Source organism: Macaca thibetana, chromosome 14, assembly GCF_024542745.1.
Source record: "Macaca thibetana thibetana isolate TM-01 chromosome 14, ASM2454274v1, whole genome shotgun sequence".
Classification (NCBI taxonomy): domain Eukaryota; kingdom Metazoa; phylum Chordata; class Mammalia; order Primates; family Cercopithecidae; genus Macaca; species Macaca thibetana.
The window spans coordinates 20592781-20619303 of NC_065591.1; the positions used below are offsets into that span (position 1 = coordinate 20592781).

Sequence of the window (26523 nt, forward strand, 5' to 3'; positions counted from 1 at the left end):
GATGCTCAGTAAAGGTTACCAGGACTGCTATGAATAGGCAAGCAGCTGCAGCCCTTCCCGGATTTAGGCGCTCCATCCCTGAACACCTGGCTGAAGGCCTGGGGTGGTGGGGCAGGGAGACCCTAGCTCACGGACTGACCAGATTTGCTGATGTCCCCATGGCCAGAGCTCACTGCAAGTAGCCGAGGGAACAGTCCCCAGACCACAGGTCATGGCCAAATCACCAGGAGGCTCACTGGCATGGGGAGGGGCTGCCGGGACGGGGCCACGTAAAAGTATCCATCTTGAGCAAGATTCTGCCTCCCATGGGGCTGGCCAGCCAGGCTCATGGGCTGGGCTGGGAGTGAGGCAGCAGATCAAGTATATATTTGCTGCTTCCTGAGTCCCAGCGGCATGCCGTCCCCGTCATTTGTAATCCCTCTGTGCCCTGGGAGCAGGGTGATCAGCCCATTTTGCAGATGAAGAAACTGTGACTCAGACATGCTGCATCTGGAGCGAGGCAGAGCTGGGAGCCGGACTCTAGGGCCCATGCTCTTCCTGCATGGGACACATTCCTGAGAGTTCCCTGGGCTTGCTGCAGATTTATCGTGTTCATTGTTGCTTCCCATGAGGGGACTTGTTCACCTGTAACAGTGCTGGCGCAGAGTAGGGCTCAATGTGTGCTTGTTGAATACATGAATGAATAATAAATGACCCCTCTCTCTCTGCCATCCCCAGTAGCCTCCACGAAACTGCACTCGGTGGGCTGCAGGCACAGTGGGAAACCAGGCAAGGCGAAGTTCATGGTGCCAGGTGCCCAGGCTGCTGGAGGGGGAAGCTGAGGATCCGGCTGCCTGACTTCCTACCCCCGCAGGCCGAGGACTGGCTGAGGCCCCAGAGTGCCCCTTCCTGGGTTTGGTTAGGTGTGGGCAACGCTCAGTTCAGCCAGGCATACATAGATCCCAGAGGACAGAGATGGGAGGCGGCCGCTCCTCCCTTTGGCTGAGGCGCCACCTAGTGGTGGTTGCAAACGGTCTGCAGGAGCTCACCTTTCAAGGGGCCCTTAGATAAAGGAGGCTAAGACCACCGTTATGGGTGAGTAAGGCCCCGTAGGCCCTGAACACCCCACAGAGAAAAGGCCTGATCTCGAACCACGGGCTGCAGCCTGTCTTTCAAAGCAGCTATGCCGATGCCTCTGCAAGCGTGAAATCTCTCTGGACCATGGAGCTGGGGTGGAGGTGGGGATGGGGATGGGGGAGTGGGAGGGAGTGGGTATGACATTCAGGGCCTGCCCATCCCCACTTCTGGGACATTGGCTCCCATGTTTCACCCCCAGAGTTCAAGAATGACTCTCAGGCAGCAGAGACACAGCCGGGCTTACCACCCCATAGTGCCCACAGTGGGGGCCCCTTGGGTCCCAGGTGAAGGAAATGAAGAGGGAGGGAGGCTGGGGGCATCTGCCTAGGCTCCAAGTGAAGCTTCATCCTGGGGAGCGGAAGAAGTGGAGGCCTTTACTTACCTCGATGGCCAGTACCCCGATGGCAAGGGCTCCGGCCAGGTAGACGTAGGTTTCGAAGGTGTTGAGGATCACCGTGTAACAGCCCTTGGAGGGAGGGATGAGAGGTGAAGTTATGGCCAGGGGTGACAGTCCTGGAGTCAGAGTCAGCATGTGGACTAGGGTTCATGGCAGGTGTCCCCAGAGCTCTCACCCTATCACACGGCTGCTGAGACAGGACAGTGGGGAGGGGGTGCAGAGCAGGAGACCCAGAAACAGCGACTTGGCAGCATTGCACCAAAGATCCTCCTTGCCACCCGGCCCCTAAGGTGAGGCAGAGAACTGACAGTGTGCAGGCCATGTCTTATGTCGCTACTACAGTGATTGGAAGATTGGGAAATTTCCCACAAATATCTGAACCTCTGGAGAAATCAGAAGAACCAACAAGGGGAGCTATTCCTTTTCACATCAGCACTGTCAGCAGCTGCTGCCTTCGGATGCAACAGGTGCTCCCTGGGGTCCGCAGGATCCCCCCACCCCATTCCCTATTGTCCCACACCCACTCCCCTACTGTTCCTTGTGACCTGCCTGGCTGCAGGAGTTCTGATTTTCAACCACTTCCCCAAGGAAACACACTCCAGCGTTCAAATCCCTGCTCGCATGCCACCTCCTTCGGGCAGCTTTCTGAACCAGCCCAGCCCACAGGCTCTGGAGTTAATTCCCATGCTCTTACTGCTTTCTTAAGCAATCCTGGATATATATAAACTGAGACAGCGACAGAGATCGAGATCCAGATAGAGATTGAGATAAATAGAGAGGAATGAGGTGTGGGGAGACAGAGAAAAAGCCAGCCAGTGCCAAGCCAGGAGCTGCCAGTCCATGGCTGCGGCCCCTTCTGACCCTGAGCACCTCACATCTCTGTCATCTTCATGTTCATAACTCTCCCCTCCCCCATGCTGACCACAGAGACTGATGCATGGTACTTGCTTTGAATGACACATATTTTCAAAGTGGGAGAACTTTCCTTCCTTTATAGGAACCTGCATATTCTCTGGGCCCAGGCTGAGAACCTGCAAGGGAACAAGTCCCCAGGTGGGGGGTGGAGAGATCATGCCCAGCCCTTTTTCGGTGACGGTTGCTATTTCTGGGCTCTGTTGAGACCGGGGATTCCTGGGTGTTCACATACTAACTTCTGTTGTCCATCACGCAGAAACTCAGCCCCTTTGGCCAAAAGTAGGACTGAGGCTGTACCCAGGCAGGTGGGCAGCAGGGCCTGATCTGGGACTAGTGGCCAGGTGATGTCCTAGTACCTGCCTGGTGGCTGACCAGGAGCTGGGCCGGGAAGGCCCCCAGAAGCCCTCCCTGGAGCCCCATGGAGCAAACGGGATATACCCAGATAGAAACAGACCCCACCAGCACAACGGTCTGGGTCCATGAGACTCTCGGGACTGAGTGTGCATGGGAATAATCCGGGAAGTGCTTAGCAATGCAGATACCAAGGCCTCGCCTCACAACACTGGGTCAGTGGGTCTGGTGTGGAGCCCAGGAATCAGCATTATAGGACGATGCCCAAGGTAATTTCTAGTGACCAGGCTGTGTGTGGCCAGGCTTTGAAAGACCTCAAGCCCAGAGATGACAACAAGGAGAAAAGATCTTAATTGGACCTTCAGGCCTTGTCTCTGCTGTGGCACTGGGAGCCCAGTAAAGAGCTGTATGACTGGGACGGAGTCCTAAGGGCAACCCAGGGGTCCCTACCCTAGGCCAGGTCAGGACATCATTGTGGCTGGGGGTCCCTTCAGGGCTGGCCCATCCATTCAGTGAGGCCCAGGGTCCATCCCGGATCTGCCAGCATACCCATGCTGGAGCCCCAAATCCTTTGTTAAGTGATTTTGAGGCATTAGAACCCTAAAACACAGAACTATAACTGCAAAAAAACTAACCTGCTCTGCAAGCGAGGAAAGAGAGACGAGTTGCATTGTTTTGGGATCAGCCCTGGCAGGGGACGCCTCGGCCCTCCCATCATCCCCTCAGCGTTCCGCGTGCCCGCCAGCCACAGGCACATCATTCCACATCCTGCAGCCCCAGCACACACCCTGGGTTTGTAAAGTTCTTTGAGGGGTTTCCCAAACAGGGAATAGCAATGGCTCAGGAGAGTGGTAGCTGGCAGTGGTTACACAGGTGAGCCCTGGGGCCTGGCTGCCTGGGGTCCCAGCCAGCGCTGCCACTTGCTTGCTGTGTGACCTTGGGCTATTTACTTCCTCTCTCTATGCCTCAGTTGCCCCATCTATACAATGGGGCCAGGTAGATTACCTCATGGGATTGCTGCGAGGATAAAATGAGATACTGCAGGTAAGGCACTAGGAATAGTGTTGGCAAGTAGCAAACTCTCAATCTCAATCCCTGTTAGGATTACCAAGGATTACTGTCTGTCCGTGCCGCGCTCTCAGCATATCCTGAGTGGTGGAAAGTGTCTGAGCATAGAGTTGAGTGTTATTGCAATACAATCTGTCACACACACACACACACACACACACACACACACACACACACACCCAGAAGGGGACAGGAGAAGCAGCACATCTTTTCTGGAGCATGAAATTGATTTTGAGATGCCTTACCCGGGGAAACTGGCAAGAAGCTGGGGACCTTGTCCAGCAGAGGGAAGCTGAGCCCCGCTGTGTGGCACCTGGGCCTTGACAGCTCATCTTCCACTATTAGGCTTTGGCACCAAAGACCCTTCAGGCCCCTGGACTTAACCAGGCAGCCCAGGTTGGCCAATGGAAGCTTCCCAGGAACAGAGACACCCTTGGGGAGGTTGGGGCGTGGACGGTACGCCACCACCCACGCTGAGTATCTGCTCTCTTGATAACTTTGCTGGGGCCTCGTGGGCTCTTTCTCACTTGATCTCATTACAGCCCCTCAGGGAGGAGGGGTCTTACCTGCACTTTACCCAAAATAAAAGGGAGGGAGGGAGGAGCAGTGGCTAACTTGCTTAACGTCACACACGAGGAAGGGAAGCCAGGATTTACACTGAGGGGGATTCCAAATTCCCCGTCTTTCCTCTGTTCTAAAGGGAAAGGGGGTTGGCATGGGCGGCTGGGTTCTCCCTCCTGTGGGCCAGGCCCTGCTGTGGCTCAGAGCTTACATCTACACACCTGGAGGTTGCTTCACTGCCTCCCACCATCTCTCCCCCAGGACTGTTTCCCCTGTCACCACCCGGTGAGACACATGGCAGGGAGCCGCTCCCCAGCCTGCCACCACAGACTATGAGTCCTCTAACCATGTGGGCTGTTGCCAGTGCCATCCTCCCTCTCTGCTGGGTGGGCACATCCCCCGGCCCCCTGCTGCCACCCACAGTCACCCTCCACCTCATCTGATGAGGGGCAGCCAGGCCCGGTTGCCACCACAATGGTCACCTACACGCAATGCTTCCCACATGTACATCTCCAGCACCAACCCCCTCCAGCTCCACCCCATACACCCAACTGCCCGCTGGGCACCTCTGCTCGGCTGTTCCAAAGGCTTTTTTTTTTTTTTTTTTTTTTGAGATGGAGTCTCACTCTGTTGCCCAGGCTGAAGTGCAGTGGCACAATTTCAGCTCACTGCAACCTCTGCCTCCCGGGTTCAAGTGATTCTCCTGCCTCAGCCTCCCAAGTAGCTGGGATTATAGGTGCATGCCACCATGCCAGGCTAATTTTTGTATTTTTAGTAGAGATGGGGTTTCTCCATGTTGGCCAGGCTGGTCTTGAACTCCTGACCACAGGTGATCCGCCGGCCTTGGCCTCCCAAAGTGTTGGGATTACAGGCATGAGCCACCATGCCTGGCCTCCAAAGGTTTCTTAGACTCAACATGCCCTAGACTGAATACAAGATCTTCCCCAAACCAGAAGCCAGTCACTCACCAACTCCTCCTGCCCCTCCTCCAATGAGGACCCATCACGAAGGCTGGTAGATTTTGCCTCCTGAACATTTCTCAGATCCACACACCTGTCTGTCTTTACCGCCATCACCCTGGTCTTACCTGCTGTCCTTTCTCACTGGCACAGTGTAAAAGCCCCCTGTCTACCCAGGTCCACCACCAATGTGGACCAGGGGGCCATAGAGCAACTAGGATGCCCCTGTGGCCACGCCACGTATCCCTGCACACCTCACCCCCACCCCAACCCCCACAGCGAACTCAACTCTTCCCACATCCTTGCCATGGACCTGCCAGCAAAGTCAGAAATGCATCCTGGGGCCGGGCACGGTGGTTCACGCCTGTAATCCCAGCACTTTGGGAAGCCGAGGGGGTGATCATTTGAGGTCAGGAGTTTGAGACCAGCCTGGCCAACATGGTGAAACCCCGGTCTCTACCAAAAAATACAAAAATTAGCTGGGTGTGGTGGCACGTGCCTGTAGTCCCAGCTACTTGAGAGGCTGAGGTGGGAGAATCACTTGAACCTGGGAGGTGGAGGTTGCAGTGAGCCAGGATTGTGCCATTTCACTCCAGCCTGAGCGACAGAGCGAGACTCAGCCTCCAAAAAAAAAAAAAAAATGCATCCTGGGCTTTAAGCAAGGGGGCTTTGGAGAAAAAGACAAATAGAGACAGTCCCACCGCAGCAGGTTTTTAATGGGAAGAAATGCCCAGGAGGGACGTGAATGTCTCAGCAAAGAAACCCCAGGAGCCAATCTCAGATCCTCAGGAACAACAGAGTCACTGGAAAGAAGGAACGTGGCTGTGCAGGGACCTCTCTGATGAGCTCTGATTTTGAAGACATGCCCAGGAGAGGAAAGGAGATACCCTAACGGAGGATGAGTCCAGAAATGGGAAGCACATCTTATATGCAGAACGGGGCCCATGGGAAGCCTCCTAAAAACTTACAAGTAGCATTAGAAGGCTCTAAGTTTGGCTGTTGGCAACGGGCATCTCAAACCCCTTCCACAAGTGAGAAATTCACTGGTCTTTCACATAAAACCCTGCACTCTGGTGGTCACGCTGCACCATGGGACTGTCCACGGCCCAGCCTCCTTCTCTCTGGATGCTCTGCCATCCTAGGGGCCACCTCCCTCTGCCAAGTCCCAGACAGAGAAAAAAGGAGGGGTGGACACAGCACTTTTTCTTAAGGATGCGACTCAAGTTGCACAAATCACCTCTGCTCGCCTCCGGTTGACCAGAACTCGGTCACATGGTCTAGCTGCAAGGCAGGCTGGGAAGCGCAGCCTCTAGCTGGTGGTCATGGGGTGTGAGAACCATTCTCTTCCCAGGGGAGCGGGGGTGAATGGAACATAGGGGGCAGCCAGCAGCCTCTGCCAACGTATGGAATGTGAGGTCCAGAGAGGGTGTCTTGGTGAAGACAATGCAGCAGTTAACAGCCCATCCCTACCTGCCATGGAAGCCTGAAACTCCCTTCCCCACCCTGCAGCTGCTCCCCACAGCAGGTCTCTCTGCCCCACGTCCACAGTGGCCTCAACTCAGGGCCCTCATTTCTCTACTGAGCCTCTTTCCCCCAGTGCAGGAAGGCAGGATGAGGAGGGACAGAGAGAATGTGGCCCTCAGGGCCTCAGGAATCCATGTGGAGGTGCCAGGGCCAGAGGGGCTGAGTTCCTGGGGCAGAGCTGAGGCTGGAAAGGGCCCGCCAGAGCCCCAAGACCCAGGCCTCTGCTCACTGTCACCTCCTCTGGGACTTTGCAAACTCTGCCTTGAGCCCCCGCCCAAGGCCCATTCTAGCCCCTCATCTGTAGGGTATTATTTCTTCGCAGCAATCATGACCATGTGAAATGATTACTTCTCGTTTGTTTGCTGCTTATTCATCTTGCACTTCCTCTGAGATTGTGAGCCTCGAAGGAACAGGGGCCTTGTCTCCTGTCCCCTGCTGTGTCTCTTGCATCTGGAACTCTCCATGAGACCCTCGTTAAAGTCCTACTCAAGCAAGGGCCCAGGGCCCAGGCTTAGATCATCCTCATCCTCTCCCTCCCTCTCCTCCTGCCTAGCCTGGTCACACACCCACACTGGCAGGGTGGGGGCTGGTCAGTAGGAAGAAGGGGATTAAGAGCAAGGGCATTGTGAACTCGTGCGGGGGTGTGGGCAGGAGGCACACAAAGCCAGCCCCTCGTCTTCCCTAGAAATGGCACGTGCGGGAAGGGAAAGGGTTTCTTCCAAGGCTGAGAGGAAGTCCACAGGCTGCAAGAGAACCAGAAAAGTCCAGGAGCTTCTCTGACCTTGGAGAGTCAGGTCAAGGAGACCTCGCTCCCTTAGGGCAGCCCCACATGGCAAGTGAGAGCTTCCTCCAAAATACCGTGTATGGCTAAGAAGGGCCCCCCATTGTGTAATTCTTGTTCTCTCCCCCTCCCTCCCTTTGGACCTGCATTATCAGAAACTCAGGAAACACTGGAAAACTCCTACTTACCCCTGAGCCCCAGCCCAAATGCCCACTCCAGTCTCAGACCATCTGCCACTGTCATCCTTCCCCATTTTGGTTGGATCTCAGGGGCTTGGACGGAGCCTCCATCAGCCCCTGTTCAGGTGCAGGCATCCCATATCACAGCCAGCACTCCCCTGGGATTCCCTCTGGGAATCAGACCCTCTGGGGTAGCTTCAGACCCTCTGGGGTGATAGCACCTCCCACCCAGCTCTGGTCACCCGAGTCCCGATAGACCCACTCCCCTGTCTGGAGAGCAGGGCTGGTACCTGCTTGTTTAGGAACAGGCTCCTTCCCAGGAGGCACTCCTCCCGGCTCAGCAGGACCCCGTCCCGACTTTGGGGTTCCCTCCGGCAGCAGGCCTCCGGCACCTCTTCACTGTCCAGGGTCAGGAGTCGAAACACAGATGCAAACTTAAAGTCTTCAGGCCCGTTGACCCCGCAGCAACCGAACTAGGGGGAGATCCCAGAGAAGGGTCTGGTGGGCAGGAGCAGGACACGGGGCAGGGACAGAGAAGGACAGACAGCCTCTGCAAAGGAGTGGCATCAGAAGACTGGGCATGGGCTGGCTCCACCTGTCCCCACTGTGTGACCATGAGAAAGCCACTCAGCTTCTCTGGGCCTTCAATGTCCTCATCTCTATAACAGGGGTGGTAGTAACAATTCCTACCTCACCAGGCACTTAGCCCTCCATAAACAGTTGCTCTGGTTATTATCATCATCATAATGACCATTGCTTGGGGAGCCAAGACAGGGATAGCAAACAGGTTTCATCCCAAGTATGGGCTGTGATCAAGTGTGCCTGGAATGCTGCGTGGATGCTGATTCCCAGGCCAGGTCTGATTACTGATGCCTGGCGTGGGCACGTGAACACTGGGCATCGTGGCTCTGAACATTCACAGCCTCTCTGGGGGGTCGCTCACTGTGATCATGACCGAGTTCCAGGTGGCAGAGAAGACGTCCGTGTCATTATTGCCCTGGTAGTGCTTGGTGAGCTCCTTGGTGAAGAATTCTCGGGTGAGCTGGGGGCAGAGGGAGAAGATGGGCTGAGGCCTGGCAGTTGGGTGCGGCCCCCACCCTCCCTTGTCTCTCCATCCACCTGCTTGGGAGTTGGGGGAATCAGAGCTAGGGGCTGTGCATCCTGGTACCAGGCCCCCTGGGATTCTCCTAAACCACCAACTTGGGGCAGTCTCCTTACCCCCAAGGTAGAAAGGAAGGCTATACACATGCACACCTCATGGAGCCGAGGTTAGGGCGCGCTGAGGACCTCGCTCCGCCTGCTCTGCCCAGAGGGAGGGCGTATCTGGGCGGGGAGTTTGCCCCTCATCCCACCCCTTCCACCCTGAGCTGTTCCCCAGACAGAGCCAAGCAGACGCCCTGGGTCCCAGGCCCTGAAGAAGCTACAGCACCAGGCAAAGAAGTCTTTGTACATTAATTTCGAGAAGAGTCCGTCTCAGTTTCTCTCAAAACATTCTCCTTCCCTCCGGCAGCAGTGAAGGGCGAGGGCCCTGGGTGCTGCTTAGCAGAGGAGATCATCTGGGCACATGTGTCTGCCCACAGGCTGTGGTGGCCGCCTCCTCTGCTCCGTGCTGACCACCCTCCCGGCCTGCCTCCTCTACCCCAGGGCCATCTTGTGTCTCCTGTTCCATTGCCCCTCCTCCCCTCTCATCTTTCCCCCTCCCCCCGCCCCCGTCTCCCTTTGGCTATTGCCTGGCTCTTGTCAACTCAGGGGTGGCAGCTGGCAGGCTAGCTGCCTGTAGCCTCTGGAACTTGGTGGCCTGTGAGGCCAAGGTACCCAGGAGGATACCAGCCAGGACCTCCTCCGAGGGCAGTCTGCCCTGTGCTCCTACATTCCAGGGCTTGGGATAGCCTCTCTGACTATTCTTACGGGGTTGTACCAGATGCTTTGGGAGCAGAGAAAAGCCCTTGCAGGAACAGGCTTACTGGGGTCTCTTTCTGGCCTGGGGGGGCCTTGCCAGGCGGGTGGGGCCATGACTTGGGCTGGAAGTGCCAGATGAGAGGCTGCCCACTCTCTGAGACCCTTCAGTGAGGGGAGAAGCCAGACCTGAATGGCCACCAATCTCTTCCTAATAGCAGGAGGCAGGAAAGCTTGGGGCCTGGTACGTACATTTTCCCTGAAGATGAAGGCCAGGATGGCTGCTGAGAGCTCCGCCAGGAAGATGATCAGGATGAATAGGAAGAACTGCAGGGAGAGGAACAGGCTTGTGAGCCCAGAGGGCAGGCAGGGGATGGGGCGGCCACTGGCCAATGCAGTCGTCCACCTGTCATACCGGTGACGCAATACACTCATTTTATAAGATTAAGACACTCCACTGCTATCAGTCAGACATTTTTCATAACAAATACACCAGTGATGCCTCCTTGGAGTCAACAGGATTGTGATCAAAATATGAAAAGAATAAACAAATATATACATTCCATGCAAATGGTACCCTTACAGAGGCTCCTTGTACAGTGTGCAGCCTGAACAACCCTACTTAACCGCCCTGGAAGGAGATCGCTGATGAAACCCGTTTGAGCCCATTCTGGGTAAATTTCCTTCTGTGTGGGTTGTACGGGCTATGAGAATCCTGAGTGCCTTGGGGATCTGCAGCTGGATTTCCCCACCTTGCCAGCCCCAGGGCCACCTCTCCCTGCCCCACTGCCTCTGGTTCCCATGGGAAGTGGGGAGGTCACATTAACCTTCAGCCAAAATCCAAGGAAAAAGATTGGAGGGAAGGTGGTATGACTACCAAATCTCAAAACCCAGGGGCCAGGAGTTGGCTATCTAACACAGGCTCCTGCTCCACTCACTGAATGTGATGTTCCCTGAATGAACCACAGTGCCTCTCATTTCGGCGACCTCGACAGGCTGTGTTACCTCGGCCAGGAAGGCACTGCCCTTCCTTGCCTACCAGTTCTGCATTTCTCCAGATCAGGTGAAGCCTCAGCCCCTCTCCTGGGCTCCCCCACACCACAGTGCCCAGTAGAGGTGCCCGCACGGCATTAGCACAGGAGCTGTCACTCAGTGCGCTGCCTGCTCGGATGTCTGGGTCAGCACAGGTGTTGACGCAGGACTCTTAGATGGATGAATGAGCCCAGGGTGAAGCACTCGCCTTCAATGAAGGCCCTGTGACCTGCCACATCACCCGCCCTGGTCATTGTGTGGGTTCCTTCGGGCTGAGAGCTGTCAACAGAAGAAACTGGCTTTGCCTTCATTACTCAGCATAGCTGGTGCCCTTGACAAAGTCCGTTGTCACCCTACCTGGAAACCACCAGCAGAGGACTTTATCCCTGGCACACACACAGACTGGTTCTTCCATGCCCTCCCAGGCACCTAGGCAGCGGCCAGACCTGCTCTCTGGGGTCCCAGTCATCAGGACTGCCTGCCTGTCCCTGACGTGCCAGGCTGCAAGGAGGCAAAGGGTGTTGGGCTTCAAGTCAGGACACCTCAGGGCCCGCCTTGTCTGTCCTCGCGTGTCATGGGACAATCACTCAAACAAACCCCTTCGAGCCTCAGTTTTCTTGCCAGAAATATGGGGATGTGGAGACCCACTTCCGGGGTTTCCCTGTGGGGAATCAGGAGGAATCTGAAAGCGTTTCCTCTGTTGGAAATGAGCCCAAGCTGAGCTTGGCACTGGGCTCTCATGTGCAGAAGGGCAGCGAATGTGGGCCACGAGCAGGCTCCTCTGTGACCTCCTAGGCCCGGCTCCTGGTGAGGCACTGGCCTCCTCGCAGATGCTCTGTGGGCTGCTGACAATACCTTTAGGTGTCTCTCTCCCGGAATGTGCCTCTTGTGGTCAGAGGAAGATTTCTGTCACTTTATCCCCACCCCAGGGAGACCCCAGTCCAATTCCCTCCCTGACTCCAGTACCCACAGCGGCTGCCTTCTAGAGGACCTGAGGCTTCTCCAAACTGCATGGGCCGGGGACCACCTTAGTGAGAGCCTCAGGAGGGCTGTAGAATCTGTCCATTCCGCACACAGACATGAAACATCTCCGAGGCCTGGCAGGCGGGTTTTAGTTTTTGTAAATGTCCAAACCTAAGGAGAGCCCTTGCTTCAGCGGAACAGCCAGCCTGCAGCGGGGATGTGTCACTCCTCCCTCCTGCATTGTGCTGGCTGGCCTCTGTCCCCAGCCACCACGTCAAGTCTGCTTCAGCCCTCAGATGCACCGTGGGCCCCTGAGCCCCTGAGGTCTCACTGGGCTCCAGCTGCTCCGACATAGGCTTCTGCTGTCACAGGGGACTGCCGGGCATCGGACGCTGTTCTCACGGTCTCTTTTCTATGTAGTTTCCCCCTGTTCGAAGTTGAGGAAGCTCAAGCTGGAGAAGGGAAATGACTACTCCACAGGTGCAGAGCTCTTCGGAGCTTTGCAGAGAGAATGCTTCCCTCCTGGCCCAGCTGCCTTTCAGAGCGCCAGGCTGCGTCTGCTCCCTGATGCAGGGTGTGGCTCGGGCATTGCTCTGTCGCTGTCTCTTCTGAGCCCAGGAGTCTGCCGGGTGGCCTGCCTGGCACATCTGGATGAGGGACACCAGGCCAGATGCTCGTGTGCTCCCTGAAGAGGGGGCTGACCTCCAGCTGAGGTCAGGGAGCAGAGTTCCCCAACCAGAGCAGAGTGTGATGAGGGCAGGGTGGGGGGAGCCTCCTGTGCCCCAGGTCACAATGCCCATGGTCCATTCTGCCACTCCCACAATTCTCATTTCCAGGAGGAAATGAGAAATGTGTTTTCTGCCTCTGCAGCCTCACCTCCCCTGTGACAGTGACGGAGGCCGCTGGCAGGGATCCTGGCACTTCCATTTGACTGGTGATGGATGGCCATCCGCTTCCATTACACGGGGCCTCTATGAGGAGCCCCTCCCTGCCCTCTGTCCTCTCATTGGAGCTACTGGCAGATCCCCAGGCTGGCAAGGAGCAGCCTCGGAAATGGTTTCCATCCACGGCAATGAGCTGGAGCTGGCGTGCCCACCAGCCTCGGCCTGGACAGTGATAAATAATGGACGAAGCAGATCGCAAGCCTCGTGCACTCTGCGTGCCCGTCACTCTGGGACGTGGGTGTGCGGTTCAGGATGACTGCGCATGGCTTCCAGGAGGTAATGCAGGTGCAGTGCTTCTCGCAAGACTGGCATGACATGAGAGCTGCTCAGATGGTTACTTAGAGCCCAGAGGAAGCACATCCCTCCCGAAGACAAGTGCTGGTGTGGGCGGCTCTGGAAAAACAGCAACAGCTACCTGCTGAGTCCTTGCTACCCAGACACTGTGGATCTTACACGGATCATCTCATCAAGCCCTCTCATCTATTGAGACGGATGCTGTTATCAGCAACACCCCCATTTTACTGACAGGGGATTGTGGCTGAGAGGAGCAGTACTTGGCCCAAGCTGGCATAGCTGGTGGGTAGTACCTCTGGGACTTCACCGCAAGAACTCTGATTGCAGAACACAGCCTCTCATCACCATGTTACCCTGGAAGCTACGGGAGCCCCGAGGTCTTACGGTTTCCACACGGCCTGCAAAGCCTCCTGAGGCTCAGCACCAATGCTTCTAGTTTCCCGTTTATAGAGTGCTTAGGCATCCCACAAAGAGAGCCAAGCAAAACATGCATTTCCCACTGGTTCATGAACGCAACACTACCATTGGGAAGGAAGTATGATTATCCTCATTTTATATATGAGGAATCTAAGGTTCAGAGTGGTTAAGTGAGCAGCCCCAGGTCATACAGCCAGGAAATGGCAGAGCAGGAGTTAGAGCCTCGGCTTTTCTGACTCCAAAGTCTATGCACTTAGCCAAACCTCTGATACCACGTCCTCTCTGTTCCTTGGCTCCAGAGCTGTTTATTAAGCACCTGCTCCGTGCCAGGCACTGTGCTAGGTATTGGCAAATAAATGCATACAAGGCAGACTCAGTTCCCATCTTCATGGAGTTTCCATTGAGCTGAAGCATCAGGAGATGAGATATAAAAATAAACCTGGGAAGCCGTGGACTGGAGGAAGTGGGCCTTCCCAGGCACAGGGCCTGGGCGTGACTTGAGTATGTGGGAGTGTGAATCAAAGTGCAAGGCCGCGGTGCCCACGGCAGTCACAATGCCACTTCTGCCAACTCGCCCTTCTCCAGCATGAAAATGTCCTCCTGCTTAAGACTATTTACCAGTGTTAAAGTCCTTTAGGGAATTCCCCTGGACCCAGACATTCTTGGGGCTTCCCCTCATCAAGGCCTTTCCCAGGGTTTGCATCCCATTTGCCTAAGGACACAATTGTCAGCCATTCCTGATCCTCTAATTTGCATCACTTTCCCTAGGATGGAAAAATTAGCAAAGGGGAGGAAACTGCTATGTTGCCTAGTTGGGAATATTTCCAGGCTTTTCTAACCCATCTGCTTATAGGCAATGTCTGCTCACAGTTCCCCTGTCTAATAAATATTTACCAAATTTACATACCGCATGTACAATTCAGCTCATTTATCTTTTCTGAATATACTCATCTCTTTTTGCTGTTCTTTTTTCCAGTTGAGCTTGCCTTCATTGTAAAATACTTTTAAAATTAGCATTTTTAGATAAGTTGGCTTAAAAAATCCTTGAAATACTCAAAGGTGAGCAAATGGGAAAAAGGGATGCCACACATTTTCAATAGGAGGCTGAAACTGTCTTATTGCATGTGAGTGCTATCATACTGATCAATGCAAGTATTTGGGAAATGGATCTTTAGATAGATAAATTGATCACAGAGTGGTTTGGTCATTAGTCTGATTGTCCCCAGGTCCTGTGGGACTTCAGTTTCAGAGCAGAGGGAAGGGGATCCTCAGCCCCATCTCAAGGCTTCCTTGCTTTGCAAACCTTTGAGCCAGGTTTCCTGGACTGACTAAAGTCACTCTTTTGGCCCCTCTCAAGACAAGCCTTTTCTCCTTTCCAACAGGCTGGGAAGGCAGTGAAAGGCTTCTAGAAGGATCCCAGAAGCTGCCAGGGGTGAGGCTCCATGCCCTCTTCCGTTGGAACCACCACACAGTTAGGTCCAGGTTCAGCCAGGAAGGGAGAAGTGGGTTTTTTTTTTATTTTTTAGGGCATAAACCTTTTTGAAAACCTTCCAGAAATTTTGGTGCCTTTCTCTGGAAATACAGAACCCCCCAACCCCCATGCAGGCAACACACATGGACACACAACACACATGTGCACACACAGGCACATGTCCACACACATACATATGTGCACCCATGCACGCATGACACCCACGCACGCATGACACCCACGCACATGTAACACCCATGCATGCCTAACACCCATGCACATACAACACCCATGCACAAAGCAATGCACACATGTAAACACAAGCACACACAATAGAACACAACATACATGCACATACAACACACATGCAAATACACATGAGTATGCACACAATCCACGTATATACAACACACATAAACAGGCCCTGCCATAACATTTTGCATATAATTTTAGGTAAATTTTGGAGTCCATTCCAGGTTAGGAGCCTGTGGATGGCCCTGGTCTGGGAGCCAGAAGACCTTGATCCAAGCGTCCTCTGCCTCTGACCCACACTGTGACCTCAGGCTTGTATGGGTGGGGCCTTAGAGAGGGGAGGGCAAGCAGAGGAAGTGGAGAGAGACAGGGTAACGGGGAAGGGAGAGATCAGGACAGGGACAAGGAAAGGGCGTAGGAATAAAAACAGAGATCAAGAGAAGGACAAGGCCAAGTGTGTTGGTGCCCGCCTTGAATGCCAACACTTTGGGAGGCCGAGCGGTGGATCTCTTGAGCCCAGGAGTTCAAAACCAGCCTGAGCAACATGGCAAAACCTTCTCTCTACAAAAAAATACAAAAATCAGCTGGGTGTGGCGGTATGTGCCTGTGGTCCCAGCTACTCAGGGGGCTGAGGTGGGAGGATCGCTTGAGGCTAGGAGGTTGAGGCTGCAGTGAGCCGAGATCACACGGCTGCACACCAGCTTGGGCCACAGACTGAGACCCTGTCAAAAAATAAAAAAGGACAGAGATGGGAAGGACAGAGGCAGAGGGGAAAGAAAGGGAGCTGCACAGAGATAGGCAGAAGGAAGGGGGACAAAGGGAGAGAGACGGGGTTGGGAGGGGAGGGGAAGGGTCTGCCATCAGGCCTTGTCGAAGGGCCCCCAGCCTGACAGCCAGGATCAGCTCTCTTGGGAGGATCGTGGACACATTTCCTATCCCTGGGTCTCAGTCCTGCCTCCCATAGCATGGGAGGGAGGACAGCCTCGGGTGGCTGGCAGGTTTGCAGGCAGCCACTTACTGGAGGAGACTGGAGCCGCCCCAGCCTGGTCCCAGCCAAGAACACCAGCCTGGCTTCCTGTCTTGGCTTCAGAGCCGAACCCATTAACAATGAATGAGCCCCTGGGGGCCGAGGTGAGGAGGGGGAAAGGGAGGCTGGGTGTGTCCTGGGACCCATATCCCAGCTCCTTTTAAAGTCCGCTCGGGCTCCCCAGCCAAGACTTCTGCAAGCACCGTGACAAGCAGTAGAGAACTGTCCACCAGGGGGCGCTCACAGTTTTTCTTTGTTTCGCTTCAAATGAAGTCTGTGGTGGTTGTGCTGTTGTAGGACACATGGGCCCAACGCTCCCTGTCACTCATTTGGCAGCTGACTTCACTTCCTTTGGATGGGGGGCATCTCACCGGGACATGAATGGGGCCGTGCAGTGTGCTGTCATCTGGGGAGGAGGTATGGTGCTAGGTCTCTCCTCCCAGCTGGTGCTGGTGCTGGCTTATCCACAGAATTTTGCAAGGGAGCCCTCCAGCCAACCAGCCCAGGTCTCCCTGTCATTTAACTCTGCCCACGAATTTTCACACGAGGAGCATCCACAAGTTGACCCAGCCACATCCACACTTCTCTAAACAGGGCTGTTTTTAACTTACCCTGTAGCAGGACTGGGCTCAGCCCAGAAGTTCTCCAAGTCCAGGGCTTCTTAGAGGAGAGAAGACCTACCCGCTGAGCACAGGAAAGCAGGTGGAGACCCCAAGCACCACCGCCCATGGGAATCCAGGAGACCAGAGAACTAGAGACGCACTGCCTGTCTGGTTTGGCTGTGATCTATAGCTGAGCTGGCCTGCCCATCATTTAACAAGAAGACTCGGCTGCTCTCTGGGAGGTCAGGGAACTAGACGGGAGCCGCGCCCTTAGGGGATGGAGCAGGGAGTACACTCAAATCAGGCCTGCCCGCTGCCCAGCTCATCCGCACAGCTCGGCTGCCTCCCCTGTGCCTGTCTGTGAGGGAAGGGACCGTTGCTCCTGGTCCCCGACGCATCTTCAGTACCCAGTGAACTACATGCGCATGACAGGAGTTCAAGGGCTATTTACTTGATGACTAAGAAACCTTCAGAGGCCATATCACACCTACTTCAGAATTGGATATCTACAAGGGGAAGGCCTCATCCACTAGCCATCTTAGCGATGTTACTAAGGAATTATATATTAGAGTTTTTAATAGCAAGCAACTGGAAAAACATCAAGGTCAATGTCAGTGCTCTCAGTTGACCACGCCTTGGAGACGCCTGGTTGTTCAGACCTGGACGCAAGGCTCCCTCCACCTGGGCCAGCTCACCTACTGCAGGCGTGGGCCCGGTAAAAAAGCAGACTCTGGAAGCTGGCGCCACCAAGGCAAATGGAAAAGGCTGGGGACCATCCCACCCCTGGAGGTGGGCCTATGTGGCACAAACCTCATTCTGAGTTTCCTGGCATGTGGATACAGACTAGGTGTGCGTTAAGCCAAGGGCCCTGGCTTGTCTGCAGGAAAGCAACAAAGTGAAGTGGGAAAGAGGAAGGGCTGCCCCGGGGAAAAAAACAGGTCCCAAAGGCATGGGAAGAGGCAGCCTGAAGCACTACAAGGGCCCTGGCCTAGCGTCTGTGTCATCCCCTCTGCCACCAACTCCATGGGACTCTGGGCAAGTCGCTGAGCATCTCACGGTTTCAGGACTATTGACGACCGAATGAGTGCGGTCAGACGTGCTCATCTCCATGATCCCTTCTTTGACAGCCCGCCCCCAGTTTGGGAAGCACTGGTCTGAATGGAAGCCAGGCAGGGCCTGGGAGTCTGCAGCCGATCCCCGACACCCCTCAGAGCACCCATGGGTGGGGTGGGGGCTGGGGTACTCACAAATAGCAGCAGACACTTGTTCTCACGGACGGCCCCGCAGCAGCCCAGGAAGCCGAGCAGAAAGAGCAGGCCCCCCATGGCCAGGAGGATGTAGGCACCCGTGAGGAGCAGAGGATTGGCAGCCACGATCTCCCGGAAGCCGGTGGGGTCCACCATGACCCAGATGCCGATGGCCAGCAGGCAGGCCCCGCCCAGCTGCTCGGGCCAGTGGAGGAGTTGGGAGGAGAAATAGGCAGAAAGGGAGGTTAGGCACTTCTGACCCACCACTCCCCTGAGCCGGCCCCAGGGTCGGAGGCATCAAGCACTAGGTGAGCCAGGCAGGAATTCATCTGCAGCGAGAGCCAGTGAGTCCCAGCGGCACCTTGAATTGCTTGGAATTTTTCTAGCTGCCGTGACCTTAAGTGCAACACGCATCCTCTAAATCCAATTTCTGACCCAGGCCCTACCTGGGGCTGCTGAGAAATGTATCATATACAGGCTATTTGCCAATTTTATCTTCTCCTGAAATGTCAAGACCTGTAGGATTAGGAGGTCATCTAGTCCAACCCTCTGATTCCACACAGAGGGGGCCACCAACTTGCTGAAGGTCACACAGCAAGTTCATGGCAGAGTCAGAGATGCCTGCTGGTCGCAGACCCCCTGACTGCAGCCTCAACACCCTAAACAAAGGTCCATGAACATGCTCTGAGTGAGCCCTATGCTGTGTTTGCCCCACCCCATGCTAGGGGCTGGGAAAACACCAACCAAGTCATGGTCATTGTGCCCCACAGGACTCTCAGTGAGGTTTCAACCTGAGAGTGGGCTCCCCTCTCTCAAATCCATGGCTCAAAAGCCTTCTTATTTATGTCTCCATCAACCTGGGCTCTCCGTGCCTTATTTATCTTTGGAAAGAGGTAGCATAGTCTAGAGAGAGAGCTGTGCCACTTATTAGCTGTGTGACCTTAGGCAAGTGTCATAACCTATCTGAGCCTTTTAGCTTCCTTGTGGTCAAAAGAAGACTCAAACACCCACGACCTAAGGCAGCACTAAGGAAGAAAGGATAGAAGGCGTTTAGCAGATTTCAATAAATATCTGTTCCATTTTTCTTTACTTTTTCTGTTTTGAGACAGAGTCTTGCTCTGCTACCTAGGCTGGAGTGCAGTGGCCGGATCACAGCTCACTGCAGCCTTGACCTCCTGGGCCTGAGTCATCCTCCCACCTCAGCCTCCCAAGTCACTGGGACTACAGGTACGTGCCACCAGGCCTGGTTAATTTTTGTATTTTTCTGTAAAGATTGAGTTTCGCCATGTTGCCCAGGCTGGTCTCGAACTCCTGGGCTCAAGTGATCCTCCTGCCTCAGCCTCCCTAACTGTTGGGATTACAGGAGTGAGCCACTGTGCCCAGCCTATTCCATTTTTCTTGGGCACAGATACGTTTTAGAAGCAGACCTGTTGTGGGAAGAACCAAAGTTTGGTACCATGGGATTTGCAGGCTGTAAAGTATTTGAAATCCCTTTGTGTGGTGGGAGGACCGGAGGCCCAAGAGGCCTGTGTGAGGGTTGACAGCTGGGTGACAGGAAAACTGCTGGGCTTTGGCTTGGCTGAGCAGGACTGCAAGCTGAAGACAGCTGATGGCTTTGGGCGAGGGGCGTTTGTAGGTACCCTTAGGGCAGCAGTCCAGTGGAGACGCCTGAAGGACTCAGCAGGGGAAAGAGAAGGAAAGACCTAACAGGCATGGCCAGCGACAGGGTTTCCATTTTCGCCATCTGCTGTGCAGTGTCTCTCTCCTTTTTTTTTTTTTTTTTTTTTTTCTGAAACAGAGTCTCACTCTGTCACCTAGGCTGGAGTACAGTGGCATGATCTCAGCTAACCGCAAACTCCGCCTCCCGTGTACAAACGATTCTTCTGCCTCAGCCTCCCAAGCAGCTGGGATTACAGGTACCCGCCACCACGCATGGCTAATTTTTGTATTTTTAGTAGAGATGGGGTTTCACCATGTTGGCCAGGCTGGTCTCGAACTCTTGACCTCAGGTGATCCACTCGCCTCTGCCTCCCAAAGTGCTGGGATTACAGACGTGAGCCACTGTGCCCAGCCTGTGCCTCTCTCGTTGGTCTCCCACACGACCTCCAGGAAAATCTGTGTCTCCTTATTGTTGCCGGAGATTTGGGGATTCAGCAACTGTATGCTAAACACTTCAAGGAGGGCCCAGCTCCATTTCAGGTGGGAACGCTGGGGCTGGAGGAAGGATGAGCTGGCCCAGGGTCACCCGGCTTGGAAGGTGGTGACCTTGGGTCTAGAATTCAAGTCTGCAAGGCTTGAGGCTTTTTAGGATGATGAGGTAGGGAAGAGAAACTAAGGGAGTTGCTGAAATGTATATTTTTTAAAAAGACACAAAGATATATAGAGAGAGATAGAGAGGGAAAGATAGACGCTGAGAGAGAGACAGATGGTCAGCCCTGGCCAGAGAGGGGACCCCTCTTTCAAGAGCCTGCCCTGAAGGACATGAGTGGAGGTTTATTCACCCAGGTCTTGGTTGTACTAAGATCAAAGGCTGAGAGGGCTGGACCAGGAAAGCCTGTGGGGGTCCAAGAAGCCAGGGCCACAGCTCTACTCCTGGGAGGGGCCGTGAGTCTGAGCAGAGCCTTCGGTGGGCCACCAGCAGGTGGGTGGGTCACCTGAATGTCCGGGCCTCTGTCCCTTCATATACAGAATCCATAGGTTGGATGGAAATGGAGCTAAGCTATTGAGGACTGACCACATCCAGGGTACTTTGTAAACTAAGCTTGCTTAATTTTCAAAAAGCCTGTTGAGGAAGGTCATTAAGAGATGAAGATATTGAGGTTCAGAGAGGTGAAATGTGTCTCAAATCACAAGCTGCTAAGATGCAGCAGTGGAATTTGAATGCAGGTCTTCCAGTCCCAGAGAGGTTTCTGATTATATCTGGTGGCTACATGGACTCGGCCCCTCCGGCTCTGAAGTCCATCAACTGCTCAGGGAGATAAGGTTGGGTGGGGCTCCCTCTTGTTGCCCCCTGATCACTCCCATCCCTTCCTTTCCCACTCCCCACGAGGGGTCAGATCCCAAGACAGTGGCCGGACTGAGGTCCCCTCCACCTTTTTGAGAGGGGCTGACCCACCCCAGGGCCTGTGTAAAATGTTTCTCCTAAGAAGGTAGGCTCTTCAGAGTGCGGTGGGCACTGCTGAGGGCCCCCTTCCATGAAAGCCTGGCTGGCAGGTACCCCTGCCTCTAGCACCGGCCCCTGTGCTCACCCCAGGGACTCAGCCCAGTGTGACTATTTCAAAGCAGCAGCCAGTTCTGCCCACCCAGCAGAGGCCTGGGAAGACCCAGGATACTTACAAAGATGAAGAAATTGAAAACAAACATCAGGTACTTCATGCAGCTCAAACAATCGCCTTCCATGGTGCTCCACCTAAAAACACAAGGCCACCTCAGTCCTCCCGATGGGGGACCCCACCCAGGAAGAACCCCAGCCCCTCCCCAGGGGGTCCCCACAGCCAGCCCCACCCGTGCAAAGGCTGGAAGAAGATGGAGGCCGATCATAGAGATGAGAATGCTGGAGCCAGACTGCCGGGTTTCAGCCCTGGCTCCAGCTTTCATTTGCTGTGTGACCTTGGGCAAATTACTCCACCTCTCTGGATCTTGCTCTCTCCAACTTTAAAGCGGAGATTAAGAACAGAACCTTCCTCCTAGCAGTGTTGTGAAGATGAACTGAAATCCCACAGTAACATGCTTAGCACATCGTCGGGCATGTGGTAAGTGCCCAGCAGTCCCGCTTCACGCTGTTGCTCTACTGCAGGTGTGAGCTGGCCATTTCACAGAAGAGAAAACCAAGGTCCAGAGCCTGGAGGGACTTGCCAAGGTCCCATAGCCAGGACCGGAAGCCAGGCCTGACAAACTTCCCACCATCCCACATACCCTTCAGCCACAGAACAGACCAGGGCGGTTGCTTGGTGCCAGTGAGACAGGGTGCTGCAGGGAAAAAGAGAGCAGCCTACCTGGGGGTCTAAAACCTGCTTCTGGGGCCAAAGCCTTCCTGAGCCTTGGCTACGTCTACTCTGAGACCTCCAGCATCCCACCTCCCCGGGAGCCTTTCCTGTCTTCACCTAAAAGTGTACCCGTGGCAGCAAAGTCACTGAACACAATTCCATTCAGCCAGCATTGATTGAGCATCTGCTGCTTGCCAGGCACAGCCGGGGCTGCACTGAGATGCAAACGTCCCCCATCCCCCAGGGGAAGCTGACAGCATCTGCTCCCATGAGTCAGACTTCAAGGTGCACAAGACATGTTTACATTCCATATTCGTTATTTTCACATTTTCTTCATAACAGCTCTGAGGAGAGACTCAGGGCAGGGATTAGAGATCCATGCGACAGGTGGGGAAACCGAGACTCAGAATGAAAACGACATGTCCAATGTCCCGCAGCTAGTAAGGGGCAGGGCCAGCACTCAAGCCAGTCCTGAGCTGCCGGCACTGCAGGTGCTTCCAGCAGGGGTGTCTGTACCTCCATGACAGGACTCGGTGCAAAGGGTTCTGGGAGTATGTGTCGGGGTGTGGATGGATGTCGGGGAGATGGTATCTGATTACTTTCTACAGCTCCCGCTTCCTCCCACAGGACATGGCTGGACTCCATCTTCTTCCTCCACAAAATAAGGTTGCTAAGTCTGACTCAAAGGGTTTCTGGGAGGCTTATTATTAATATTAATAATAGTAAAACGTGTATCAAAACATCACATTGGACTCCGTAAACATATACAATTATTATTTGTCAATTTAAAATGAATTTGGGAAAACAGTAATAATTGTAGCCACTGTTTGGGGATCCAACACTGTGCCTAGCGCTTTGCACATATTATCTCGTTTAATCCTTGTGACCACCAAGGAGGTATGTACTCTGATGACACATGCTTCCATCAGCCCAGCCCTCAGAAGGGTTAAGGGATTTGTCCAAGGCCACACAGCTTGTAGGAAGCAGTGACAAGACCCATGGCACATAATGGGTCTCAGCAACTCTGTCCCCTCCCCACCCCAAACCACAATCCAACACTCTCCTCAGCAGCCAGACTAGCACCCTTATATCATAAGGAACAGATGGAGCAGAGCGGTGCCTGCCTCTCATCTTACCTGCCTGGCCACTCCACCCCTCTCCTAATCGGTGATGACAGCACCACCCCAGGCTGTGTTTTGGTCTGAGCTAGAGGTGTTTGTTTGTTTGTTTGTTTGTTTTTAAGTGCATTTGAATCCATGGAGAGAGGAGCACAGACAGAGCCAGCTGGTAGGGAGTGGACAAGGGAAAGGTTCCTGGTCTCAGGGGTGGTGCCTCGCATCCCTCCTCTCATTGTTTCTGCCAAGGTGTCAGGTGTCTGTCCACCAGCTGAGCTTGGCCAGGCAGACATAGCTAAGGCGCCTGGAGCCCATGAGGAAGGTCTGACAGGCACATGGGCTTTGGATTTGGCACTGGCCCTGGGGCCGGAGGGCTTTCTTCCCTAAAGGGACACCTCCTCCTTGTTGCTCTGCTGGTCCTTAATGCAACTTGGAAAAATGCTGAGCAGGGGAGGCACAAGTGGGGCCACTCAGCATCAAAGCCAGGAAGGGAAGACACTCAGAGCCCACCTGGGACATCCTCCTTCTTATTTTACTAGGAGTGGGAAACTGAGGCACCAAGTTACCTGGTGAGGAACGCAAGGGAAAATCATGGGGTGAACCTGACCCAGGGACTCCAGGCTCCAAGCTTTTGTCCTTCTAACAGCGCCCCAAGGGTTTCTCTTAAATTGTGTTGGGGGAAGGGGAAATCAGGGTTTTCCTGAGGTCATCCACCCAAGTCTCCACCCCTACAAATAATACTATTTATTGAGCATTTACTATGTGCCGGCTCCGTCCTAATACTTTACATTTACTAACTCACAACAGCCCATGAGATTAGTACTCTTATTATTTTCCAGAGGTGGAAACTGAGACAGACAGAGGCGAGGTGACTTGTCTGAGGTCATAGCTAGTGAGCGGTGAAGCCAAGATTGGAACCCAGGCAGTCCAGCTTGGAAGGACAAAGGACGGTGTGTGTGTGATGGCAGGATGGGGGATTTGTCTTTACTTCAGTGAGCGTGGCCTGAATTCATGACATGCCATCTGCCTTCGGAGGTAAAATCGGATGACACCATCCTCTCTATCACAGGGGTCTCTGAAACATCTCCAGCCTCAGCCCTGCTCCTAGCTTTCTCTCTCATCCAGACATGGCTGCAGCCTCTGGGCTGGGACTGGCCTCCCTACCTCCCCTTCAATCCAGTGCTTCCCTGCTGCCAGAAGGACCCTTCCACAAAGTACATGTCACCACAGCCTTCTCTTGCTGGAACCCAACCTCTATAGGAGACCAAGCTGCCTCCTGCAGACCACAGGACCTCCAAGACTCCCCATGGCCACCTCTTGTTATTTCTGCCCTGACTTTCCTATCACCACCATCAAAGGAGAGTCCCCCAGAGGTATCTCCCTGAGGCTTACTTGGTGCTTCTGCTCATGCTGATCCCTTCTGTTTGGATTGCCTTTCCACCTACGCCAGTCCCACTTAATTCCTATTCATCCTTTAACACTCGTCACAGGCATCACCTCCTCCAGGAAGCCTTCCCTGATTCCCCCCTCCTGTCCCCATCGAGCCAAGTTCAGTGCCTTCCCCTAATATAATATCCCACGGCCTCTGCTGACATCCATCACTGCCCCCACCAAAATATATACCATAACATCATCAGCCAGCGTTCCTGGTGAATCTCAGAGGAGCAGAATTGTGGCTGTGCGCTCCTGGGACACAGTAGGGTTGCACATGGTTTGGACTAAGTAAAACCCCTCCACACAGAGAGTGTTAATTCAGCAGGGTGTGTAGGAAGCCTGGTGCTGGGCTAAGGCATGCTTCCAGTCATTTGTATCCTCCTCGCCTGCAACAGCTGGAAAGTGGAGCAATAAGGATTCAAATCCACAGCCGTGCTCTCCTGTGCTCCCTCTCCTTTCTCTGTTGTACCCTCTCCTGGGTGAGGACAGCCCAGGACAGGGCCCTCCTAATGCCCTGCTTGCTCACCCTTCTCTCCAGATCTTCCTGAGGCCTGAAAGCCTAGAGCTGCCAGGGATGGGAGGCACCAGGACAACCTATCCCTTCCCTTTCTCCAGGCCCTGCCCTCCCAGAGGGCAGTGGGCAGGGCTGAGATTCAGTGGGGACCCATAGGGATCGCTGTCCTGCTGTCTGGCCAGCATGTCTTCGGTTGGTTCATGCCAGTGCATAGTGGTTGTTAAGCATCTCAACCACCATCCCTGACTGTGAGGCCTTTGGCTCTTCCTTCCTCACCAAGCCCAGGCTCTCTTCCTGCAGAATGGTCCTCCAGGATACCAATTCCAGGCCAGCTTGCCAACCACATCCCTGATTTCTAGAAGGAACATCTAACCTGCATCTAATCAGCATGGTCCTAAGCATGGGCTCTGAAGTCAGACACACCTGGGTTCGAATCCCAGCCCATCACCTTTTCTACCTCTGCGTCTTTGGGCAAGTGACTTAGCCTGTTGGAACCTCAGTTTCTTCACCTATGAAAATGTCCAATGTAAAGGGCTCCCCGCCGTACCTGTACAGAGCAGGGTGGACAGCTCTTACCACGTCCACACCTAACTGCCTTCATAGGTTACTCACAGGCCTGCTGTTAGATTAGGAACCCAGGACAATGCCTCACACCCCAGAGCCTTTCTATTCTGACCCATCTCTCTTTTCAGCTCTTGGCTGATTTCAGCTCCATGCATCTTCAGACATCTGTGCCCTTTGGAAAGGGAAAAGAGGATAGGAAAGAACATTTATTGAACACTGACTCATGGCTAGTCACGTGCCAGCTCCACAGAACTGACTGCCTTTAATCTCTCCACAAGCCCCTAAAGCAGGATGTACTATGCCCATTTTACAGATGACACTGAGGCTCAGAGAGGTCAAGTAACGTGCCCAGTATCACACAGCTTGTATGCACGGACTGGGCTACAAAACCACCACTCACCCAACTCCAGATCCTGTGTCTCTACCTGATCCAGGAGCAGATGTTCAAGCAGAGAATTGGACACAAGGAGCACTGGCCTAGGAGTCTGGAGCCCAGCCTCCTGCTCTGTAAGTCACTGCTGTGTGACCTTGGGCAAATCACTTTCTCTCTCTGGCCTCAGGGTCTTCATGTGTCAAATGGCAGAGCAGGAATCTGATGCCCTGACCATTTCCTCTATCAGGTCCTAACTCTGATGAACGGGCCTTTGGAGGCAGAGCAGCCACAACAGCGAGAGGCTGAGTACTCCTGTGTGGGAGGCCAGGCTCTGCCATCCCTCCCTCTGCCCACCCAGGCAGAGCTTCTCTCCAGGGTAGGATCCAGCTTCAGCTGGCTCTGGCTTTTTAGCAATTAAGGGGTGTAATAAATACGGCAGCTCATAAACGGACTACCTGTATTTATTGTGTACCACATTCATTGCAGATTACATCTCATGGCCTGGGCTTGCGGAGTGCTGGGTTCCCAGACAAATGCAATC

The 26523-nt window shown here is 54.2% G+C and overlaps 1 protein-coding gene across 4 annotated transcripts in view; it reads right to left on the minus strand.

Annotated features, from left to right (window-relative positions):
- TSPAN18 (tetraspanin 18) overlaps window positions 1–26523 on the minus strand; it is a 203133-nt gene that overhangs the window by 3780 nt on the left and 172830 nt on the right. For all 4 annotated transcript variants that reach the window (XM_050757642.1, XM_050757638.1, XM_050757639.1 and 1 more), the window contains 6 exons: window positions 21333–21405; window positions 17997–18191; window positions 10000–10074; window positions 8795–8893; window positions 8142–8324; window positions 1499–1582 (listed from right to left, as the gene is read on the minus strand). In XM_050757642.1, coding sequence (XP_050613599.1) covers window positions 1499–1582; window positions 8142–8324; window positions 8795–8893; window positions 10000–10074; window positions 17997–18191; window positions 21333–21395 — 699 coding nt within the window. In that variant the 5' untranslated portion in view covers window positions 21396–21405. The remainder of the gene's footprint in view (window positions 1–1498; window positions 1583–8141; window positions 8325–8794; window positions 8894–9999; window positions 10075–17996; window positions 18192–21332; window positions 21406–26523) is intronic.